Source organism: Chrysemys picta, chromosome 4 (assembly GCF_011386835.1).
Source record: "Chrysemys picta bellii isolate R12L10 chromosome 4, ASM1138683v2, whole genome shotgun sequence".
NCBI lineage: Eukaryota > Metazoa > Chordata > Testudines > Emydidae > Chrysemys > Chrysemys picta.
Window position 1 is genome coordinate 134984792 of NC_088794.1, and position 24006 is coordinate 135008797.

Sequence of the window (24006 nt, forward strand, 5' to 3'; positions counted from 1 at the left end):
GGCCCAACAAAGAAAGTAACAGAACGCCACTGGCCATCACCTTCAGCCCCCAACTAAAACCTCTCCAGCGCATCATCAAGGATCTACAACAGGCCTGCACAACATGCGGCGCGGGGGCCACATGCGGCCCGCGGGGGCTCATTGTGCGGCCCACGTGGGTTGAATAGATGGGCTCACTGTGCAGCCCGAGGGCGGAAGGGGGGGTGAGTAGACAAGCGGCGGGTGAGGGAGGGGGGCTGAGTAGGTGAGCGAGCGGGCAGTGGCAGGGAATGAGTAGGCGAGCCGGGAGGGTGGAGGGCTGAGGAGCGGGGAGTGGCTCCTCTACCCCCCCGTTACTTCCTGCACCCCCCCACCTTATCTCACCTCTGCTCCGCCTACTCCCCTGAATGCGCCGCTGCTCCGCTTCTCCCCCCTCCCTCCCAGGCTTGCCACGTGCGAAACCGCTATTTCGCGCAGCAAGGCTGGGAGGGAGGAGAAGCCGAGCGGCGGGCGCTCGGGGGAGGCGGTGGTGGTGGAGCGGAGGTGAGCTGGAGTGGGGAGCGGTTCCTCTAACCTCCCCATTACTTCCTGCGCCCCCCCCACCCTAGCTCACCTCCGCTCCGCCTGCTCCCCTGAACGCGCTGCTGCTCCGCTTCTCCACTCTCCCTCACCTGAGAGGGACGGGGGAGAAGCGGAGCAGCGGCATGCCCGGGGGAGCAGGCAGAGTGGAGGTGAGCTAGGGCGGGACATCACGGGGGGCCCGTAGGAAGCAATGGGGGCGAGAAATGCGGCACGCCAGGGGAGGAGGCGGTGCTGGGGATTTGGGGAAGGGATTCGGAAGGGGTGGAGTTGGGGTGGGGCCAGGGGCACGAAAAAGAAAGGGGAGGCGGCCAAACATTTTTTTGCTTGGGGCGGCAAAAATCCTAGAGCTGGCCCTGCCCTCTCCAAGCGTTGCAGCTGTCCAGAGGTGCCTGCCTTCCACGCCTTCCTCATTCACACCTCATTCATTCAACAGGGCAATCGATTACAAAGTGGGGGGGAAGATCTTATTCTACTTCTAGCAAAAAGACATTTTTCTTTTACCTTAATTATACTACCTTAGGGGCCGCTATAACATATTACCAAGGTTCAATACTGCTGTTTCGGTGGGGCGGCGCTGGGGAAGAGGGTTTAATTCCGTGGAGCAGATGGCACGCGGGGGGGGGGGGTTCGGCGGCGCTGGGGAGGTTGTTTCCATGGGGTGGGCGGTGCTGGGGGGGGGGGTTGTGTTTCGGGGGGGCTGGGTGGCGCTGGGGCGGGGGTTGGCGGCGCTTGGGGGGTTTCGGCCCTCAGTTGTTTTCTTTGGAGTAATATGGCCCTCGCGGCTTTACGAGTTGTGCAGGCCTGATCTACAACCTATTCTGAAGGACGATCCCTCACTCTCACAGATCTTGGGAGACAGGCCAGTCCTCGCTTACAGACAGCCCCCCAACCTGAAGCAAATACTCACCAGCAACCACACACTGCACAACAAAAACACTAACCCAGGAACCTATCCTTGCAACAAAGCCCATTGCCAACTCTGTCCACATATCTATTCAGGGGACACCATCATAGGACCTAATCACATCAGCCACACTATCAGGGGCTCGTTCACCTGCACATCTATCAATGTTATATATGCCATCATGTGCCAGCAATGCCCCTCTGCCACGTACATTGGCCAAACCCGACAGTCTCTACCCAAAAGAATAAATGGATACAAATCAGCCGTCAAGAATTATAACATTAAAAAACCAGTCGAAAAACACTTCAATCTCCCTGGCCACTCGATTACAGACCTAAAAGTGGCAATAGTACAACAAAAAAAACTTCAGAAAGACTCTAACGAGAAACTGCAGAATTGGAATTAATTTGCAAACTAGACACCATTAAATTAGGCTTGAATAAAGACGGGGAGTGGATGGGTCATTACATAAGGTAGAACTATTCCCCCTATTGTTACTCACACCTTCTTGTCAATTGTTGGAAATGGGCCATCCTGATGATCACTACAAACGTTTTTTTTCTCCTGCTGACAATAGCTCACCTTAACTGATTATTCTTGTTATAGCTGATATGGCAACACCCATTTTTTCATGTTCTCTGTGTGTGTGTGTGTGTGTGTGTGTGTGTGTGTGTGTGTGTGTATACACACACACACACACACACACACACACAAGATATATATATATATATATATATATATATATATATATATATATTCCTACTGTATTTTCCACTGCATGCATCCGATGAAGTGGGTTTTAGCCCACGAAAGCTTATGCTTAAATAAATCTGTTAGTCTCTAAGGGTATGTCTACACTACGAAATTAGGTCGATTTTATAGAAGTTGATTTTTAGAAATTGATTTTATACAGTCGATTGCGTATGTCTACACTAAGCGCATTAAGTTGGCGGAGTGCGTCCTCACTAATATGGCTAGCATCAGCTTACAGAGCAGTGCACTGTGGGTAGCTATCCCACAGTCTCCGCCGCCCATTGGAATTCTGGGTTAAGCTCCCAATGCCTGATGGGGCAAAAACATTGTCGCTGGTGGTTTTGGGTACATGTAGTCAGTCGCCCCTCCTTCCGTGAAAGCAGTGTCAGACAATCGTTTCGTGCCTTTTTTCCGTGCAGACGCCATACCACGGCAAGTGTGCAGCCCGCTCAGCTCAGCTCACCGACACCGCCTCTGTTGTGTCCTGGGTGCTGCTGGCAGCAGACAGTGCTGTAGGTCTGCAAACCATCATCATACACCGCTTCTGCTCTGCTGCTATTGCCTCGGTAGAGAATTTCTCCACGTTGTCTGTCATAGGCTCCCGGGTACGTGTGTTCCTCCTCGGGAAATGTGCGCGGTGCTAACCGTCGTCTTCCACCGCTTCTACTGCAACTCTGCTCTCCTGGTGCCAGGAATCCACCTCGCGGGTCCTCTCATTGTTCGGTATAACTATCTATTCTCGTGGCATCCATCGTCATCCACCGATTCTGCTGCAGCTCTGCTTTCCTGCTCTCCTTCAGATGCCATACCACGGCAAGCATGGAGCCCGCTCAGCTCACCACTGCTGTTGTGAGCATTGTAAACACCTCATGCATTATCCTGCAGTATGTGCAAAACCTGCAACAGCAGGCGAGGAACCGACGACAGCGCGATCACGATAGCGATGAGGACATGGATACAGACTTCTCTCAAAGCACAGGCCCTAGCAATTTGGACATCATGGTGGTAATTGGGCAGGTTCATGCCGTGGAATGCCAATTCTGGGCCCGAGAAACAAGCACAGACTGGTGGGACCGCATAGAGTTGCAGGTCTGGGATGATTCCCAGTGGCTGTGAAACTCTCTCATGTGTAAGGTCACTTTCATGGAACCTTGTGACTTGCTTTCCCCTGCCCTGAAGCGCAGGAATACCAAGATGAGAGCAGCCCTCACAGTTGAGAAGCGAGTGGCGATAGCCCTCTGGAAGCTTGCAATGCCAGATAGCTACCGGTCAGTCGGGAATCAATTTGGAGTGCGTAAATCTACTGTGGGGGCTGCTGTGATCCAAGTAGCCAACGCAATCACTGAGCTGCTGCTATCAAGCGTAGTGACTCTGGGAAATGTGCAGGTCATAGTGGATGGCTTTGCTGCAATGGGGTTCCCTAACTGTGGTGGGGCGATAGATGGAATGCATATCCCTATCTTGGGACTGGACCACCTTGGCAGCCAATACATAAACCGCACAGGGTACTTTTCAATGGTGCTGCAAGCACTGGTGAATCACAAGGGATGTTTCACCAACATCAACATGGGATGGCTGGGAAAGGTGCATGACGCTAGCATCTTCAGGAACTTTGGTCTGTTTGAACAGTTGCGGGAAGGAACTTACTTCCCAGACCAGAAAATTACTGTTGGGGATGTTGAAATGCCTATAGTTATCCTTGGGAACCCAGCCTACCCCTTAATGTCATGGCTCATGAAGCCATACACAGGCACCCTGGACAGTAGTAAGGAGCAGTTCAACTATAGGCTGAACAAGTGCAGAATGGTGGTAGAATGTGCATTTAGATGTTTAAAAGCTCGCTGGCGCAGTTTACTGACTAGGTTAGACCTCAGCGAAACCAATATTCCCATTGTTATTGCTGCTTGCTGTGTGCTCCACAATATCTGTGTGAGAGTAAGGGGGAGACGTTTATGGTGGGGTGGGAGGTTGAGGCAAATCTTCTGGTGGCCGATTACGCACAGCCAGACACCAGGGTGATTAGAAGAGCATAGCTGGGCGCCCTGCAAATCAGAGAAGCTTTGAAAACCAGTTTCATGACTGGCCAGGCAGTGTGTGTGTGACAGAACGGTGTGACAGTTCTCTTTGTTTCTCCTTGATCAAAACCCACCCCCTTGGTTGACTCTACTTCCCTGTAAGCCAACCTACCTCCCCACTTCGGTAACCGGTTTCAGAGGCAATACAGTTATTATTGTTTTCAAATCATGCATTCTTTATTAATTCACCACACAAATAGGGGGAAAACTCGCAAGGTAGCCCGGGAGGGGTGGGTGAAGAGGGAAGCACCGGGTGGGGTGGTGGATGAGGGAAGGAGGGAAGGACAAGGCCATACTACAGTTCAAAAAACTTATTGAATGCCAGCCTTCTGTTGCTTGGGCAATCCTCTGGGGTGGAGTGGCTGGGTGCCCATAGCCTCCCCCCACCCCCTGCGTTCTTGGGCAGCTGGGTGAGGAAGATATGGAACTTGGGGAGGAGGGGAGGTGGTTATACAGGGGCTGCAGTGGTGGTCTGTGCTCCTGTTGCCTTTTCTGCAGCTCCACCAGACGCCTGAACATGTCAGTTTGCTCCCCCATTAGCTTCAGCATTGCATCCTGCCTCCTCTCAGCATGCTCCTCCCTCCTCTCATTGCATTCATTTAACATTTTCCTGGACTCTGCCATTGTTTGCCTCTACACATTTTGCTGAGCTCTTTCACTGTGGGAAGACTGCATGAGCTCTGAGAACATCTCGTCGCGTGTGCGTTTTTTTCGCCTTCTAATCTGCGCAAGCCTCTGGGATGGAGATGATGGGTGGGGGCATAGAAACATTTGCAGTTGCGGGAGGAAAGAAAGGGAGAGTAGTATTTAAAAAAAGATCCCTTTGTTCTCTAAAATGTAAGACTATTTCACACTGAATCAAGCGATTCACATTACATAGCACATGTGCTTTTGGTACAAGGTCGCATTTTGCCTCTTACGTTGAGTGCCTGCCAGTTTGGTGTGACACATCACACACTCTCGGCGGGGCAACAGAATTTGGCTTGCAGGCAGCCATGGTAAGGCAAAGGGTTTCGGCTTCTTCAACCTTCATAACATGTGGGAACGGTTTCAAACAGCAGCACCCTCCTTTCCAAGCCCGTTGGGTTGGCCATTTAAAAGGAGGGGCTGTGGTTTTAGGGTGAATGTGCAGCACAATCCAACCCCCCCCCCCACCACCACACAATTCTCTCAGATGATCGCTTCACCCCCTCCCCCCACCGTGTGGCTAGTATCAGGGAAGATCCTTGTCAGCCAAACGTGAACAGCTCAGCATGAACGGGCCTTCCCCCACCGCGTGGCTAACAGCGGGATGATTTATTTTCAGCCAAAGGCACACAGCCAAAGCCCGGGCCCATTCGCTGCAAAGTTTTGTTCTGCAATGATTCCAGACTACTTGCTACTGGCTTGGCATGGTAAATTAATCATTAAACACGCTGGCTTTTAAGCCTTGTATTATATTTACAAAGGTACACTCACCAGAGGTGCCTTCTCGGGCTTCATGGTCCGGGAGCCCACCTTGGGAGGGTTGGGAGGGTATTGGCTCCAGGGTGATGAACAGTTCCTGGCTGCCAGGGAGAAGGGATTCTCCACTTGCCTGCTGTGCGCTATCCTCAACCTCCTCCTCCTCATCATCATCCCTGTTGCGTGAGACTCCCCCCTTGCAGGTGTCCACGGACAGTGGTGGGGTAGTGGTAGGGGCCACCCTTAGAATTGCAAGCAGCGCATCATAGAACCGGCATGTATGGGGCTCTGACCCGGAGCGACCGTTTGCGTCCTTTGTTTTTTGATAGGTTTGCCTAAGCACCTTAATTTTCACGCGGCACTGCTGTATGTCCCTGTTGTAGCCTCTGTCCATCATGCCCTTGGAGATTTTGGCAAATATATTGGCATTTCGTCTTTTGGAACGGAGTTCTGCCTGCACGGATGCTTCTCCCCATACAGCGATCAAATCCAGTACCTCCTGTTCGATCCTTGCTGGAGCTCTTTTGCGATTCTGGGACTCCATGGTCCCCTGTGCTGATGAGCTCTGCATGGTCACCTGTGCTGACTAGCTCGCCACGCTGGCCAAACAGGAAATGAAATTCAAAAGTTCCCAAGGCTTTTCCTGTCTACTTGCCCAGTGCATCTGAGTTGAGAGTGCTGTCCAGAGCAGTCACAATGGAGCACTCTGGGATAGATCCCGGAGGCGAATACCGTCAAATTGTGTCCACACTACCCCAAATTCGATCCAGCGAGGTCAATGTTAGCGCTAATCCCCTCACTGGGGAGGAGTACAGAAATTGATTTGAAGAGCCCTTTAAGTCGACAAAACAGGCTTGGTCGTGTGGACAGGTGCAGGGTTAAATCGTCCTAATGCTGCTAAATTCGACCTAAACTCGTAGTGTAGACCAGGGCTAAGGTGCCACAAGTACTCCTCATTCTTATTTGTAAGTGATACTAGCTCTTAAGGAATTCCATGCTAAGGATTTCATATGACAGTGAAGTGAAGGGCAGCATTTCCAAAGTTGGGCCCCAATCCCGCAAGCACTTAAGCACCTGCTTACCTTGATGTAGATGCAGTGGCGCTGGAACAATTTGTATAGTGGAGGTGCTGAGAGCCATTGAACAAAACTGTAAACCCTGTATATGATGGAAACCACTTCAAGCCAGGGGGTGCTGCAGCACCCCTAGTTCCAGCACCCGTGTATAGAGGAGTTGGAGCCAGCAGGACTATTCATGCATCAAGTTAAACATGTGCACAGGTGTTTGCAGGACTGGGGTGCCGGATTGCTAAAGTCAGGTTGCCTATTTGGGCACTTAAGTGGCATGATTTTAAAGACATTGAGCACCTGGAGGTGAGAAGCTGCAAGTGCACAGCACCTGTAAAGTATCAGACTACTTGTCTGGGTGCTTTGAAATTTAGATTTAGGTGTCCAGCTTTATGCATCCAAATATGAAACTTTGGGACTAATGGCTCAGTCCTGCTCACACTGAAAAACCACTCGGTAGGGGTTTTGTCATTGGCTTAGCTCGGAGCTGGTCAACCCTTAATACTACAGAGCAGAAACAAAAATGAGAGGCTGACCATTCCACCTAGCCTGTGTCTACACTAGCCTTTTCCCACCCCAAATATATATACACACACATATCCACAAATATGTTTCTACATCTCACATTTCTCTCTCTGGTACTTGCAGCCATTTAGTTAAACAAGGTCCAACGCCTGTGTGGACACTTTAACTTCAGTTTCAGAGGGGCTTAGTTTAGTTTAGCTTTACCCTGTTCCTAATAACTTAAACTCAACAAACTAAGCCCAGTTTCAACCTAAGTAAGAGGGTTCCCACAGGCTTTGCACCAGAACTAGGACAGCTCTGTGTGCAGAGAAGGCTTGAGATGAAAAGCATTCTTTCTAACACAGCTGTAAGGTTAGCCACAAATATTTTATTGCTGCTGCTTCAACTTGCTGAAGAGAGCTTTACACAATTGCTATTGTGTAATGTGGGAAATATAAAGAGGCTCTGTCCTAGCTAAGCTGCTGTGGACTTCACCAAAATTTCCAAACTTCATTTCACCTTGAACTTGTCACTCATTCCATTCTGGTCATGTTAATACATTCCAAAGTTAACAGTTTATGTGTTTTAAACAAAGTCACATAATTTCATACAGGCACACCTCTTTTTACACTTCATTGTTCAATTCCGTATTGATAAGAGATGCTGCATATGGGGAATCAAATTGACTTCTGCATAATTTATTCTTTGTATTACCATAAATTGCTTATTGTTATTGCCCTTCCCCTGACCGCTGTTTACTTGTCTCAGACTATACACTCCTTAGAACAGGGACTGTCCTCCTTACGTGCTTGGAAAGCACTTACCAGTCAGTGAGCTCTACTGCAAATAAATCATAATGGACCTGAATCAAAACCCTGCATTTGAACTTCCCCGGATTACAGAAATGCAGGTGGCCAATATCTAGCTCCAGATCAGAACTGTTCATCTCTGGCTCACCCCTAGTAGTGATGCTATTGCAGAGATAGTGATCTTGCTCAGAAACTTTTAGGGACGTTTACAGAAAAAAAATGAGGGAGGTTGCTTGGACTTCTCTCTCCTCCCCCACCCTGCAGAATCCAGGTTCTCTCTCCCTCCATCTCTCCTACCCTAGTAAAAATCAGGACCTTTTGCCCCTCCACTCCCTATCTATGGCCAACAGGGTGGGGCTTGAGCAGTGCACCAACCAACCCCCACTGCCAAACAGGGAGAAGGAGAGGATCAGCTCTGAGGAAAGTTGCCCTCCTATGCTGCCTTGGGCTCTTCATTACCTGGACCAGTTCCAGGCCTGGACCTCCTTCCTGGGATGATCCTTCTCCTCTGTCACATTCCCTTTCTCTCTTCTTCTTCTGCCCCTATCTCCTCTTGTCCCACCGGCTTTTCCTCCCCTGCAGGCTGTGCAGTGAGGAACTGAGAGCAGGCAAGCCACAGCGACTGGCAATGAGGTTTGGGGTGGTGAATGCAGCACCCAGGCCACAGGTGGTGTGTGTTGTGCAGGGGTTCTCAACCAGAAGTACATGTACCTGGGGTACATAGAGGTCTTCCAGGAGGTACATCCACTCATCTAGATAGTTACCTAGTTTTATAACAGGCTACATAAAATGCACTAGTGAAGTCAGTACAAACTAAAATTCCATGACAAAATGAGCCTGTAAGCATTTTCAGTAAGAGTATGCTGTGACACTTATGTCTGATTTTGTAAGCAAGCACTTTTTAAAGTGAGGTGTAACTTGGGGTAGGCAAGACAAATCAGACTGCTGAAAGGGGTCCAAGCAGTCTGCAAAGGTTGCGAACCACTGACCTAGAGTGTGTTCACATAGCCCAGCACGGTCCTCACTGGGCAGTTAGAGCACGACCCCCGCCCCCGTGTCTTGGGTGGGGAATTCAGCAGCATCCCATTCAAAATCACCTCAGTGATTGCCCCTCAGTGCGCAATCCGTGTATGTGCCACAGGAGAGGTGGAGAAAAACACCCCCAAGGCCTTATGTGCTGTGTTCGTCGGGCCTGAATGGCATGACACACACACACACACTTTATCTGTGTGCTTGCACAAGTAGTAGATTTATGCCTGAATTCATAATTATATGTAAAAAACCAGGAGGATTACTAAAAATTAGAGGGGGTTGGCATCTCTGCAATTCTTTGTGACCATTAACAAGTGGAAAGAAAGGAATTTGTTGGGGAAGCATGAGATTCCTTTGAAAAATCTGAGCTGATTATTTTGGCTAAATTGTCCATAGCAGTAGCACATGATGCCGATTACCATTAAATCATTGCTTTTACTTCTCTCTCTAGGAGAGGCTTACAAACAACATTTAACGCTGACACTACAGAACTGGAAAATGTCCTGACTGATGTGACAATGAGCTTCAGAAAGGATGTTCTTGATAAATTAAAACAAAAAACGCAGGTAAGAAGAGTTTGGAATGTTTGTGGGACTTGATCTGAACCTGGTAGTTCAGGATTTATTGCCATTTCCCCAATACACATCCCATTTTCCATGGATAGGAGATCATGGTCATTTCAAAATGTGGCATGTCTAGTTTTGGTACTAAACCTCTCCAACCCCAAGTCAGGTTTCTAGGGTTTTAGGCTTTTTGTTACAAACATTGATGCACTGGTTAAGCCACAGGAACAAAACAAAAAAAGTGTATTTGGGGGCTTCTTAGCATACTATATCCTAAAACAGCTTGGGTGAATTTCACTCCTGGTGAAACCCCAGTGAAGGCAGTGAGATTACACCAGAGATGAATTTGGCTGTTTGATTAAAAAATAGCTTTCTAGGGGTTTTGTTTAGCCTAATTTATTCACAAGTCTGCCATCATGATCTATTACAGGGGTCGGCAATGTTTGGCACGCAGCTCGCCAGGGTAAGCATCGTGGCGGGCCGAGCCAGTTTATTTACCTGCTGACGCAGCAGGTTCGGCCGATCGCATCCCCTACTGGCCGCGGTTTGCTGTCCCGGGCCAATGGGGGCGGCGGGAAGCAGCGCGGGCGAGGGATTTGCTGGCCGCGGCTTCCCGCCACCCCCATTGGCCCTGGACGGCGAACCGCGGCCAGTGGGGGCTGCGATCGGCCGAACCTGCCGCGTCAGCAGGTAAATAAACTGGCCCGACCCGCCAGGGTGCTTACCCTGGCGAGCCACGTGCCAAAGGTTGCCGACCCCTGATCTATTACCAACTTCTATCTAAAGTCATATCACAGCATAGTGACAATAAAATGAGTTTATTCTGCCTCAGGGCTCTGTTCAAGTATGTTGTCATAGCAAAACCGAAGAGATCTTTCACCACTGGAAGGGCAAAGTCCTCCTGTCAGCACTACAGTGGAGATCTGGGATAAGAGGCTGAAATGACAAGTTATTTCTGTTGTAGTAGGGCTTTTCCAGATGCTTTGATAGGGATTTCTACAGCCTGCATGCTATGTGCACACTGGCTCCGGGTGTAAAAAAGGCATAATGTGGCTAAAACAGAAAGAGAATTGTGCAGTGATATACCACAGATGGTTTATGGATTGAACATGGACCTGGAAGGAGAATACAGGGATCTGAGGGGCAGGAGGGAGCAGAGTTGTGTGAAGGAAATGAGAGGAAAGTTTGGGACTTGTGCCCCACATTGATGAATGACCTATAGTTTGTCAGATAGGAGTTTCACTCTGTAAGTTAGAGAGAATAAACAACAGGAAACAGTGGTGCAAAGACACATCCTGGCAAACAAATGGAAGCATTTGGGCATAGCCCAGCTCCAGCATGATCCAAAGCTCACTAGAGTCAGTGGGAGTCTTTCCATTGGCTTCCGTAAGCTTTGTCTCAGGCCTGTCACACATAGGCAGGGGTGGGGCAGAGCCAAGAGTCCCAGCAAAGGAGAAGGCGGTATGTTTTAAAGATAGAATTGGAAAGGCATGGAGTTGGTGAGGCAGAGAGATATGGGAATGCTGTTCCAGATGGCAGGGCATGCAGAGGAAGGGATTTTTGGACCAACTGTGGGAAGGCTCAGTTAGGAGTTAGATGGTCAGGAGCTTAGAGAGATGTAGAAAGAAGCAGACAGAAAGCTGAGCTTGGGCAAATCGCAAGAGAATCGTCAGAAGGAGGGCAACTGAACTTGAACTTGAATACCCACTGGCAGCCAGTGGAGGCATTTAAGCTATGACGGAGCTTCTCTTGGTACGACTGCATGTAGGCAGCATAATTCTGGAGATGCTAGTGTCTGGAGAGCCATGGGCAGACCACAGGGAAGAGACCTGCAATGATCAAAGAGAGGAGCAGGGCATGGATAAGGATTTCAGCAGAGATGTACCCTGGGTGGTGATGTGAAGGAGTTAATGAGCAGGCTGGGTCACTACAGGTTTAACCTCTACCATGAACAGAGGGAGTGTATATCTGGGAACTTTTCCCACAGCCAGATCCACCACACCCAGATCAGAGTGACAAGCAGAGGAGGATTCAGCATGAGATCCACAGACACTGGGGACGGCCTCCCTAAAAGGAGGGATTTGCCCTAGCGCATTTTGATTTATTTCTGGATAAGAGTTGAGATTGGAGGTGGTTAGTTTCAGAGCTAGCTTCCAACAGGTTTGCTTCTGATGGATGAGTCATATCCTCAGCTGGTGTAAATCTGTGTAGCTCAGCTGAAAGCAAGGGAGCTATGGTGACTGACACCAGCTGAACCTTGTACAATATATCAAGAAAACAGCCTGACCACAAGTATCACTATGTTCCAACAGTGCTCAGTGAGTTGCTCTTACATTCCACTTCGAGTTTCTATGATTAACATTTCAATTTCTCTCCTTACCCATAAGATTTGCCAGCTGATGCAAAAGGGTTTTACTTATCTAAAAAAATAGAGTCAGGGGATTACGCAAAACCAAAATGCAGGAAAAACACAGCATCTGCACTTAATCCCCTTAATCAAACAAAGCATGTACTGTAAGTGAGAGCCTGCTCGCCATGACGTTTACCACTGCTCTAGCACTGATCCCCCAGGATAGCTGCACTTCAGAGTTAGCCCGGCTCCAGCCGCACACTGTCTTTCTCTGAACCATGGTCATGTCTAACTTCGGACGCACTCCTGCATTCCTTGTGTGCCTAAAATTCCAGCAGAATTCCGTAAGAGCTTTGGGTGTGCAGTGAAAGCAGGAGTGGGCTCAACGTTATTGGGTGTGGGTAATAGTCTCAAATGCTCCTAAGGGACTTAGAAACATATGAGTAATGTTTTCAAAAGTAAAAGGCACTCAGGGGCTTGAGTTTCACTGAAATTCAATGGGACTTAGAGTCTAAGGTAAAGGTACTTAGGCACCTAGTAAGATTTTCGAAAGCACCTACACACCTAGCACTTGTTGAAATCAATGGGAGTTAGGCACTTAGATGCTTTTGAAGATCACACTAAGTACCTATCTGCATGTTAGGTACCTAAATCCCTTTAATTATCTGGCCTTTAGTGCCTAAGATATTTCTGAACGAGTTAGTCTGGGTCTTCCTGTATGCTGTGTACAGTGCCCAAAACACAGTTTGCTCAGTAATTTGGGTTTGGAAGATGTTACTATAATAACGCTGGCGAATTGGTCTTTTTCCAGCCACTCTTTAAGAAAATTCTGACCAATGCATGGATGTTAAATAGTGAAATACTGGACTCAGTAATGTCAGCAACTGTACAATTTTGCCAACACCTAAAACATTTAGAGCAGCCTGTTAACAAGGTATGTATCCTTTTCCTATGCATTGCAATTGGCATGTTGTTACAGCAGTATAGGTGGTGATCTTATTTCCAGACTAGGGGCTGACCCTGCAAAGATCACTCCCTTCCCGTCAGTGCAGCTATTGATATAACTAACAATTGCTTAAATGAAAGTTTGCAAGGTATGTCCCTTACTTTTTCATGGAAATAACCTTTTAGTGCTTCCTTTCTACAACTGAAATAGGGGAATTGGTCTCAAAGAGGAACCAAAAGCATTGGTTAGTATTACTGTTCAATTGCAATACCCTGGCTGCCAGTGCTGTTGCATATTGTTCCTCCATCGGTTCGCTGCAATGCTGCAACCCTCTGGGAAGTCCAGCGACTCACTGTGATGGGTTGGATCACAGAAACCCCCTTGGGAGCTGCCACCCAATGTGCAAAGACTACCCCTGCTCCTGTTTTCCCTGCCAGCTCAGGACTCCAGCACCCTGTCTTGCTGAGCCAGACATTCCTGTCTGGCTCCAACACAGACCCAGGGTCTGAATCACTTGTCCCAAAGCTGCAAGTTTACCTGAAAACAGCTCACAGTAGTGTGCTTGTCTTTAGCACTCAGATGCCCAACTCCCAATGGGGTCTAAACCCAGATAAATCCGTTTTACCCTGCATAAAGCTTATGCAGGGCAAACTCATAAATTGTTCGCCCTCTATAACACTGATAGAGAGATATGCACAGTTGTTTGCTCCCTCAGGTATTAATACATACTCTGAGTAAATTACTAAATAAAAAGTGATTTTATTAAATACAGACAGTAGGATTTAAGTGGTTCAAAGTAATAACAGACAGAAAGTAAGTCACCAAGCAAAATAAAACAAAATGAGCAAATCTATGTCTAATCAAACTAAATACAGATAATTTCCTCACCAGTTCCAGAGCACTCCCTTTTACAGGCTAATCTCCTTTTAGCCTGGGTCCAGCAATCACTCACACTCCCTGTAGTTACTGTCATTTGTTCCAGTTCCCTTCAAGTATCCTGGGGGGGCGGAGAGGCTCCTTCTTTAGCCAGCTGAAGACCAAATGGAGGGGTCTCCCATGGGTTTAAATAGGCTCTTGTGGGTGGAGACCCCCCTCCTCCCTCCTATGCAAAGTCCAGCTCCAAGATGGAGTTCTGGAGTCACCTGGGCAGTCACATGCCCCTGAATAACTCAGTCTTTACAGGCCAACGCCATTGTCCACATGGCATCTTGCGTGTCTCCAGGAAAACTTCTCATGTGGATTGGAGCATTCCAAGATGCATTGTTCCCCAAGTGTTTCCTGATCAGGTACTTAACCTGGCGAATTCCTTCCTAAAGAAGCTGACCAAATGCCTCCCAAAGCTTACTTAGAAACCAAGCAAGCATACAGCCCATATTCTTAACCTTAAGTAGAAAATGATATATATGTACAAATAGGATGAATAGATATAGTAGACCATAACCTTTACGGAGATATGTTACATGGCACAGGCAGCACAAAACATATTCCAGTTATATCATACATACATTTATAAACACCCCCCCAAAAAGCCTTATGGGGTACGCTGTCACAGTCCCTTACTTTTTCATGGAAATAACCTTTTAGTGCTTCCTTTCTACAGCTGAAATAGGGGAACTGGTCTCAAGGAGGAACCAAAAGCATTGGTTAGTATCACTGTTCAATTGCAACACCCTGGCTGCCAGTGCTGTTGCACATTGTTCCTCCATCGGTTCGCTGCAATGTTGCAACCCTCTGGGAAGTCCAGCGACTCAAGGGAAGCAAATGTCTCCACATCCACCAAGACCTTAACAACATCCCCCACCTCCACTTGAAGGCATGTGAGCCCTTTTGGACCCACGTGCTTAACCTTTAATAGTGTGACTTCAACTTTGATGAAGCTTGGAAAGCTGAATGAAGTTCACAAGAAGTCACAAGTACCTTGTGAACAATCCAATATAGGAGACCCCCTGGTTTCAATCTTTCAGGAAGCTCATGGGCAACCCTAAAACACATCCATGCAAACCATGGCAGATGTGTATACTTGTTGCACAAATGGAAAACAAAAAACTCTCCAGTGTGCAACTGTGGTCACCCAGAACAGATCATGAAACATAAAACGACTCAATGCTCGATTCACAAATACAAAGGAGGCATCACAGTGATATACTCTACTACTCCTGACGCAATTATCTGGCTTAACCACCTAAATGTAGAATTATAGTTGTTGCTTTACATCTATATCTGCCATACGAAGAAGATTGCAGTAGTTACTTTAACATGCTACTGTCATATACACTGCACAGATCTATACACTCGCGAAATACAAGGATAGGTAACAATAGCTCTAAATTTAAAGTCTGCAGGCAGCATCCAAACCTATGATTAAACAGTCCCACATGTCCCCATTAGTTACTGAAGAACCAAATCACCAACATATAATCATGGATCAATTTTGGATAGAGACAGTGAGTAATTATACGGCTTCTTTTTGTTCACTATCTTCACTTCATGTCTAGGCAGATGGTGGATGGAAGGGAACATGAGCCATGTGTCCTGCTCAGAAGCATCCATGCACTGCGCCGAGTGCTCTTCCGAAAAGTGGCATTCAGAACAGAATCCTGGGCTGGCCTTTCATGTGTGCTCATTAGCCCAGAGATGCTCAGCCCAGGATTCTCATCTACCTCTTCGGACATTGCCAAGGAGTTCCAAGGCTCCTCTGCTCTCACACCTCATTGCCCTCCATATTTTCTTTTAAAACAAATAAACAGGATTTTCTAGGGGATGCTCACAAGTACGTGGTGAGAGAGTACATCACACAGGCTATCAAACCGAGAAAGAGAATGAAGAGAGCCAAGCGGGAAAAGGTTGGCAAAAAGATGAAGGAAGAAGCTACTGTCATACATAAGCACTTCAAAGAGCTGGTATGTAAAACCTCCTACTGCATCAAGGCCTTTTTAGCTGCATTACAGAAAATGAAAGGTGGGCTGGTGTGAAACCCAACATGAGAAGCAGCCGGTCGATAGGGCTGTGACTACACTAGCATAGTTTTCCTAAAATCCCCCACTGTTGCAATCACTGGTTCAGCTCAACCAGTACTAGAACTGGTGTAGACAAGGCGTCTGCAGTCACTAGTAGCTTAAGGACCACAGACCTACTTTTCAAAAAGCTCCCAGTGACTTCAAATGAAAATATGGGTCAGGCCCTGCCCCACCGAACCCTGCTCACAACAGGCTTAGATGGCAGCGATTAAAATGCTAGGGGCTGCCTGAAGCTTGTCTGCATTAGCACTATGCCCACCTTTGCTATAACTGATGGAGAGAAACCAGAGAGATCAACAGTGGGATATTTTTAGGAAAACCGTCCTCATCCAGAGAAGGCCTGGAGAGGCAGAAGCCGGGGCTTTGTGATGGGTGATATTTCAGGCTTGAGTTACTGCTGACTGCACCCTTTGTAGTCATTGATACCAACGTTCAAAGCACTTTGATGCCGTTGAATATCCCAGCCTGAGGGAGGTGGGTGCCCAACTGCTATTGAAATTCAAGGGATTTGGGCACTGAACTGCTTTAGGTTCTTTTCAAACCTCCCAGCTTTGATCATTAGTGAGCCAAGAGTAGTGCTTCTTTGGCAAGTGAGGTAGAGGAAATAGCCACTCAGGGCAATGCAGACAAATCAGCTTTCCAAGAGGTTGGCATTTGATATCTACCATATTATCATGCAGGGTCCAGGCTAGGGTGACCAGATGTTGCAATTTTATAGGGACAGTCCCAATATTTGGGGCTTTTTCTTATATAGGCACCTTATATACCACTCCACCCCCTGTCCCAATTTTTCACACTTCTATCTGGTCAACTTAGTCCAGGCACGAACCTTCAAACTGTTATTCACATGAGTGGGCCATACTCATGCACTCAGTCCCCTTGGGCCTACTCACGTGACTGCAGAGTTGGACCCCTACTGAAATTCCAGTAGGACGATCTAAGCGGCCTTCATGCACACAAGAGCTCCGTCCCCACTGTTCCCAGTTCCAAGGAAGGAGCCTGAAAGCAGCTGCTTGCTTTTAAAACCCTTTGTGAACCACTGAGACTAACAATGCCTTAAAAACGGTTGATAATGCCACAGAAAAACTAAAACCTCTGGACCCTGTTCCCCTTCATTTCACAGACTCACTGTTGGTCCTTTCTATGCAACATTGCAATACACCCAAGACATCATATTACAGTGTAACATCCACTGCCATGTGTTATTGTTTCTATAGAGAGTCTCACAGGGAGGCTGCATGGCCTACAAGTTAGAGACTAGGAGTCAGGAGAAGAACAAGGTTCGAGGCTGACTGCCATGGCTTCACGCCATGATCTTGAGCAAGTTGGTTAACTTCTCTGTAAATGTGAATCATACATGTTGACATTTCTCATTAAAATACAGATCACAGACTTCACCTCTTCTAACTTATTTCTAGGGCTCTGATGTGGATTGGCTTAATTCTGCCATTCATTACATTGCAAACATAATTTCCGAGAAGAACAGATGCAAAATCAAGGAATATATTGAGGAAATATGTCAGGCTTATCCAGATGTCAGGTATGTGGGGTTAATATCAGAGGTTTTCTCAATGTAAAGTGCTGTGAGCAGGATGAAGCTCAGGTTTTTTGCCCCTGAATATTTATATAATTTGCTTCCGGGTTGGTAGCAGCAGAATCAGCTGAACTTTATGGTGCACAGAAGTTATTTCCGATCCCGTATTGTTTTACTGTGTTTTATTTGAAGGCTCTGTGCTAGCCAATTTGCAGGGCTCAGCGTTGGAGGAAATGGGTTTGGTCTAGGTCTTAAGATGAGCACCCAAAAACTGAGGCCTCCAAGGTCAGTTGCTGCTTTTGAAAATTTTAACTGGATTTTTGAAGGGGCCGCATCCCAGACCCTGATTTTGCTGGCACAATCCAGTAGTTTGGCATCTAAATGCTCTCTTTTGTGCCCTCAATTTATTGTGCTTCCAAAATTGCACCTGCAAAATTGGAGGCTGTTTTTAAAAACCCATATGTGGAATGGCAGCTGTATAAGAAAGGGCATCTTCCTCTCTAAGTGGGGGCGAATTCCTCTCTAAAACCTCCTGTATGGATTTCAACCCTACTGAGGGTGAGGCAGAGAATATGTATCCTTCCAGGATTATAGGATAAATAATATCCTAATTTGGCTACTAGATGCCATGGTGGTTGGCACACTAGAAATATAAATATAACATCGATACAGGGGTTGGATGGAGCCAGGGCTGCAATAATGTGGTCTAATGCTAGTTGTTGGGCTTGGTGCTAGGCTGGCTGGGTGGTGTTGGTTACCTGTGATAGAAGATCAGACTGGAATCTGCTGGTCTCTCCTGGCCTTAAACTCTATGTCTATGACTACACAGGGGTAGGTGCATATTGAGCATTTCTCCTGGGCCCCAGATTGCTGCAGAATTTAGTCTTTTGTTTTTAAAAAGTGAAGTTATGGTTGAGATTTCCAAACCTGGCCAGGGGATTGTAAGGTTACAATCCAGCCTTCAGTGGCAAAGCGACATCAGACAGAGCAGAACCTGATACACATGTCTCAGCTTTTATTGTGGGCTTTTGGGCCATTCTTTTACACCAAAGTGAATCTGAAGCACTGCGCTTGTCCACAGTACCTACAAGTCAGGTATGATCTCATATCCTTAGGCCCCTCGAAACTATCAATTGATTTTCCATGACTCAATAAGGAGTCTGATACATGTAAGGTTATTGTTTCTCTAGAACTAGAACTTTGGTGGTATTATCATACTTCAAAAACAATAGAGTTTAATGACATCAATATATCCACTAAACAGCAAAGCTTAAAGTATGTTTCACAAAAGTTAGTTTGTAAAGCTAATGCAGGTGATTGCACTATGTTGTGTGGTTACCACTGGCAGGGCCGGTGCTACCATTTAGGCCAACTAGGCGGTTGCCTAGGGTGCCAAGATTTGGGGGCGCCAAAAAGTGGCGCCCCCAATTTTTTTTTTTTTTACAGCGGCCGCTACGCTGGGAGGGAGAGGGAGTCTGAGCCATCGGCAGGCAGCCCAGGGGTTCCCCTGGGTCAGCGCGCTGCCGGCAGCCCAGGGGTTCCCCGGGTCAGCACGCCGCCGGCAGCCCAGGGGAACCCCTGGGTCAGAGCTGCCCCACGGATCCCCGGGCCGGCGGGTGGTGAGCTGCCACGGGGGGGGTGCCTTAAGGCGGGGGAGGAGCTGCCGCATGGCTCCCCGGGCCGGGGTGGGAGCTGCCGCGGGGGGCGGGGCACCTCAGGGTGGAGGGGGGTGGGGAGCTGCCGCAAGGCTGGGGGGCGGGGGTGGCGCAAGGTGGAAGTTTCACCTAGGGCGCAAAACTTCCTTGTATCGGCCCTGACCACTGGATGTTATTTGCACACGGATTAATTTAAGCATTAAATTTAGCAGATTGCTCAGAACACAGAAACTGAATCCAAAATATTTAACCAATCTAACCCTAAAAAAAAAAAAAAAAAGCCCCAAAGGACTTCTGCACATACTTAACTTTAAAGCATGTGACACTCTTAAATCTGCTGGATTGGGGTCAATGACAATTTTAATAATTAGCCTTAAAACGCAACTACAAGTAGATTTCAAAGTTCATCAACTTGGCTTTTGTTTCTTAGCTTGCACTTGCTGAATCTTAGAGTCTTTGGCCAAGCAAGTTTTGAAAACCAGCCAGAGCCTCCTAGCACTGTCTTGCTTTAGAGCCTAGCAGTCATGACTCAGATTTTCAGATGGGTTTCTGCATCTGACTGCGCCCAGATTTCTGAAATAGTGCCCGCTACTTAAGTCTTCTTTACTAGCTCTAATCTAATTAGTGCCTGTCCATTTCTTGAGTATTACTGCCCACATTATTTAACAATCAAATACTCGTTACATAAAAGGCCCCCAGCTTCTCAGGAAATCTTAGTGCGATGAAGGTGGAGATTTCACATTAATGTAGAAAACATCCAGGGAGTAGATTTTCAAAGCACAAAGAGCAGGTAAGCACCTAACTCCCATTGGCTTCCAATAGGAGATGAGCACTGAACTCCCATTTTGTGTTTGCAAATCTTGGGGCCCAGTTCTGCCAGCCTTACTCATAATAAGTAGTAACCCACCTGGCGAGTGGCCATGTTGAAGATAATGAGACTCCTCACAGAATAAGGTATTAATCGACATAAAGATGGCAGAATTTGATTCTATACTAACACTTACATTGTACCCTGACCCAGCAGTCCTTACACGGGCAAGTCTCCCAGCTGACTGTGAAAAAGACATTCCTGGGCACTTGCAGCTATGTTGTATTTTATCCACAACTGCCTGTATCAGAGACCATTAAGCTATCCCATTCACCAGCATCACTGATTGTCCCAGAGTTTTTATGCCTCCAGGCCCCTCAGCAATGCTCTGTGTCAGCCCATGGTGACTATGGGATAATCAGCAGAGAACACCTGAGATATATTAAGGGATGGAAACAGTGTTTGGCTGTTTCCGCTCTACCTTACCTTAGGGTGTGGCTTGCTGTTTATTTGCATTGTTTGGGCTCCCCAAGAATGACACTGGTTTTGTTTTTCACAGAAAGGAACATATTGAAGCTGTTCTCACCTGTCGAGGATTGGACCGGAACAAGAAAAAGTCCATTATTCAGAAAATAGACAAACTCCAAGAAAATGCAGAAAGCGTGGCTGATAGAACACTCTTTGCCGAGATTGACACTCCAACTCTTGTCACATGCTTTTAAAGCCCAGCTAGACAACAGAAATAAAAGCATCCAAAATTTTTACAGTTCTTCTAAGTCATGTTCCTAAACATGACTCCTGCTCCTCCCTGCCCATAACTCAAAGCATTGTAACAGATGTACAGAAATTGACTCTCATTTCTAGAAGACAAGGACAATGGAGGAGTCAATATATTGCACAAAGAGGTCCCTAAGCAAGCCCTGATAAATACCTAGAGAATAGTTATCAATGATTCACAGTTGAGCTGGAAGGGCATATCAAGCAGGGTCCTGCAGGGATCTGTCCTGGGTCAGGTTCTATTCAATATCTTCATAAATTATTTGGATCATGGCATAGAGAATACACATACAAAATTTGCAGATTATACCATGCTGGGGTTGCAAGCAGTTTGGAGGACAAGATTAGAATTCAAAATGATCTTGACAAACTGGAGGAATGGTCTGATATAAACAAGATGAAATTCAGTAAGGACAAAGGAAAAAAGTGTTCCAATTAAGAAGGAAGAAGCAATTGCACAAAATGAGAAGGGACTGCCTAGGAAGGAGTACCGCAGAGAGGATCTGGAGTTTGTAGTGTATCAACAAACTAAATATGAGTCAACAATGTAATACTGCTGCAAAAAAGGCAAACATCATTCTGGGATTTATTAGCAGAAATGTTGCAAGGAAGACACAAGAAGCAATTCCCACGTTCTACTCAGCACTGATAAGGCCTCAGCTGCAGTATTGTGTCCAGTTTAGTGCCCTCCACATTGGGAAAGATGTGGACAAATTAGAGGAAGTCCAGAGGAGAGCAACAAAAATGATTAAAGGTCTAGAAAACATGACCTATGAGGGAAGATTGAAAAAACAAGACCGGGGGTGGGGGAGAGGTATGATAACAGTCTTCAAGTATGTAAAAGATTGTTACAAAGAAGAGAGTAATAAATTCTTCTTTTTAACCACAGAGGACAGGACAAGAAGCAATAGACTTAAATAGCAACAAGGGAGGTTTAGGTTGGAAATTAGGAAAAACTTCCTAACTGTCATGGTTGTTAAGCACTGGAACAAATTACTTGGGAGGTTGTGGAATCTCCATCATAGGAGGTTTTTATGAAGAGGTTGACAAAAAACCATTTAAGGATGGTCTAGGCTTACTTGGTTTTGCCTCAGTGCAGGGCCCACTTCCTTTCCCGCAAGTAGGGCCTCCCCCCCAATCGCTTCCCAGTAGGTCTGGGTAGGGTAACCTCCCCACTACCCCTACCTGCTGCCACTGGAAATGCCCCTGGACCTCCAGGGGAACTCGGGCTATCCGATAGCTCCAGGTGTCCCCATGGACACACCGAAGGGCTACCTTTGTCCCCAGAACCATCCAATGTGTCTTCACCAGACCCTTACCGACCAGTGAGCAGGTGGAGGCAGAGCCCACCAAACCCTTTTGGGGCTTCCCCCCACCAACACGGGATTGGTGGTTAAGGGCCAATTTTCCTGGTTCCCCCCACCCCCCAGTCCACCCACAAAAGTCTGCTAGCCCACACTCCATTTGAGGGCAGTCCTGTTTTTTTATGGCCAGGGCGCCCGCACTGCCAACAGGTCAGGAAGGCAAAGGACTTGGGGGCCTTGGAGCCGACCCTGAAGTTGGGGTATCTAAGCACCCAGCAATCTCAGAGAGAGGTCCAGAAGGGGCAAGGGAACACTCAGACAAAGCCTGAACAGGACTGTGGACTCTGTCAGGCTAAGGGACATGTGTGGGAGACCTGCCCCTACCGTGGAGGTGAGGCCTAAGAACCCCGGGGAGGACCCGCAGGAACCAACAGCGGTAGAAAAAGAAACCCCTCCGAAGGGCCAATATGTCCGGCCGAGAAGAGGCCGGAGCTGGTTGAGCCTGAGGGCTCATTAAAGGTGGGAGGTGAGTCACAGGGCAGAGGTATAAAACCTTTGACTGCCCTGTTAAAGAGCCGGCTTCCACCTGTTTCCCTGTAGGGTGGCCAGGTGTATGTAGGGTGACCAGATCGCAGGAAGTGAAATATCAGGACACATTGGGCGAGCGGGGCGGGGGGAGGGGAGAGGACAACAATGACAGACACAGGTGCACAGAGCCATGAGAGGGGGCCCTAGGAAGCTGCGAGAGGGGTTGAACGGCCCCTGCTGCAGCCCTCACCTTAAGCCACAGGGCAAGGACACCTATTGAATTCAATGAGAATTTTGCATGTGAATTGATGTACCTAGTTCTGAGATGATAAAGCCAGAAGGGATCCGGTGATCACCTGGTCTCACCGCCTGTATAGCACAGACATAGAACTTTCCCAAAATAATTCCTAGAGGATAGCTTTTAGAAAAAGCTTTTAGAAAAACACCATGACCCTTAGTATATTGTTAATCGTTAATTACTCTCACCCTTGAGATATCACAGATATCTGCTGACAGAAGAGGAACTGTGAAACTCAGGAATCCTGGGTCTATCCCAGGCTCCTGAATGGAGTGGTCTCTAGTAATCAAAGACCCTTCTTCCCCGTCCCCTCCAGTCTATGTCTATCCTATTGCTGTCTAACCCGCCCCAGCTCCTCATCTGATTTCAACTGCCCCCCACTACAGCTCTGGATTCCTTGTCCCAGTTTCCTGGTCCTGTCTCACTCTCCTCTCTCCCCGCCCCCATCCCTCAGATGGGATGTTCATTCCAGACATGCAAAATTATAAGGCTTCCCAACATTTCAACACTTCCCATTCTAAATTTTCGGTTGCTTAACTATAGGCTAGCTCTGCCTACAACAAAGCATATTCAGAACCTCTGATTAAGGGGATTATAAGTGTAGCAACCTCCATCGTAGCTAGTCACCAAAGATTGAACCTGAGCCATCCAGACTTAAAAGCATGAGCTTCTACTACTTGAGTTCAAGATATAACTCCCTTAGCTGGTAGCTATACAGTTATCCTCTAAAAATCCACAGAGGAGGGCACAAAACACATGTTGGACAGTGAATTACAAAAGTGCCAAATATTATTATTAGACCTGCAATACTTTTCACAATGAAAATCAGCAGGGGATAAACTGGGAGTTTAAGAATATTTGGAAAACAATTTTAGAATAACATTCAGTGCTGTGGTTTAAAAGAAAAAAAACCTGTTAAAACTCGTAACAGCAGTATTCAGTGTTTGAAAAAAAAACAACTTTTAGGAGCTCTGGGATACAAGTTACGAATGTTGAAACAGGAAGATGTTATGCTTAGTTACCACTTGGGCAAGGCGGCGTGCTATGTAATACTTGCAAGATTTCACTGTAATGCTGA

The 24006-nt window shown here is 47.3% G+C and overlaps 1 protein-coding gene and 1 long non-coding RNA gene across 3 annotated transcripts in view; one reads left to right on the top strand and one right to left on the bottom strand.

The window, feature by feature from the left end:
* EXOC3L4 (exocyst complex component 3 like 4) overlaps positions 1–23910 on the top strand; it is a 48973-nt gene extending 25063 nt beyond the window's left edge. For both annotated transcript variants that reach the window (XM_024105156.3, XM_065593654.1), the window contains exons 9-13: positions 9600–9714; positions 12873–12995; positions 15755–15907; positions 17443–17564; positions 20581–23910. In XM_024105156.3, coding sequence (XP_023960924.3) covers positions 9600–9714; positions 12873–12995; positions 15755–15907; positions 17443–17564; positions 20581–20743 — 676 coding nt within the window. In that variant the 3' untranslated portion in view covers positions 20744–23910. The remainder of the gene's footprint in view (positions 1–9599; positions 9715–12872; positions 12996–15754; positions 15908–17442; positions 17565–20580) is intronic.
* Positions 1–24006, bottom strand: part of LOC135983207 (uncharacterized) — a 38922-nt gene that overhangs the window by 12814 nt on the left and 2102 nt on the right. The gene's annotated exons all lie outside the window — the stretch shown is intronic.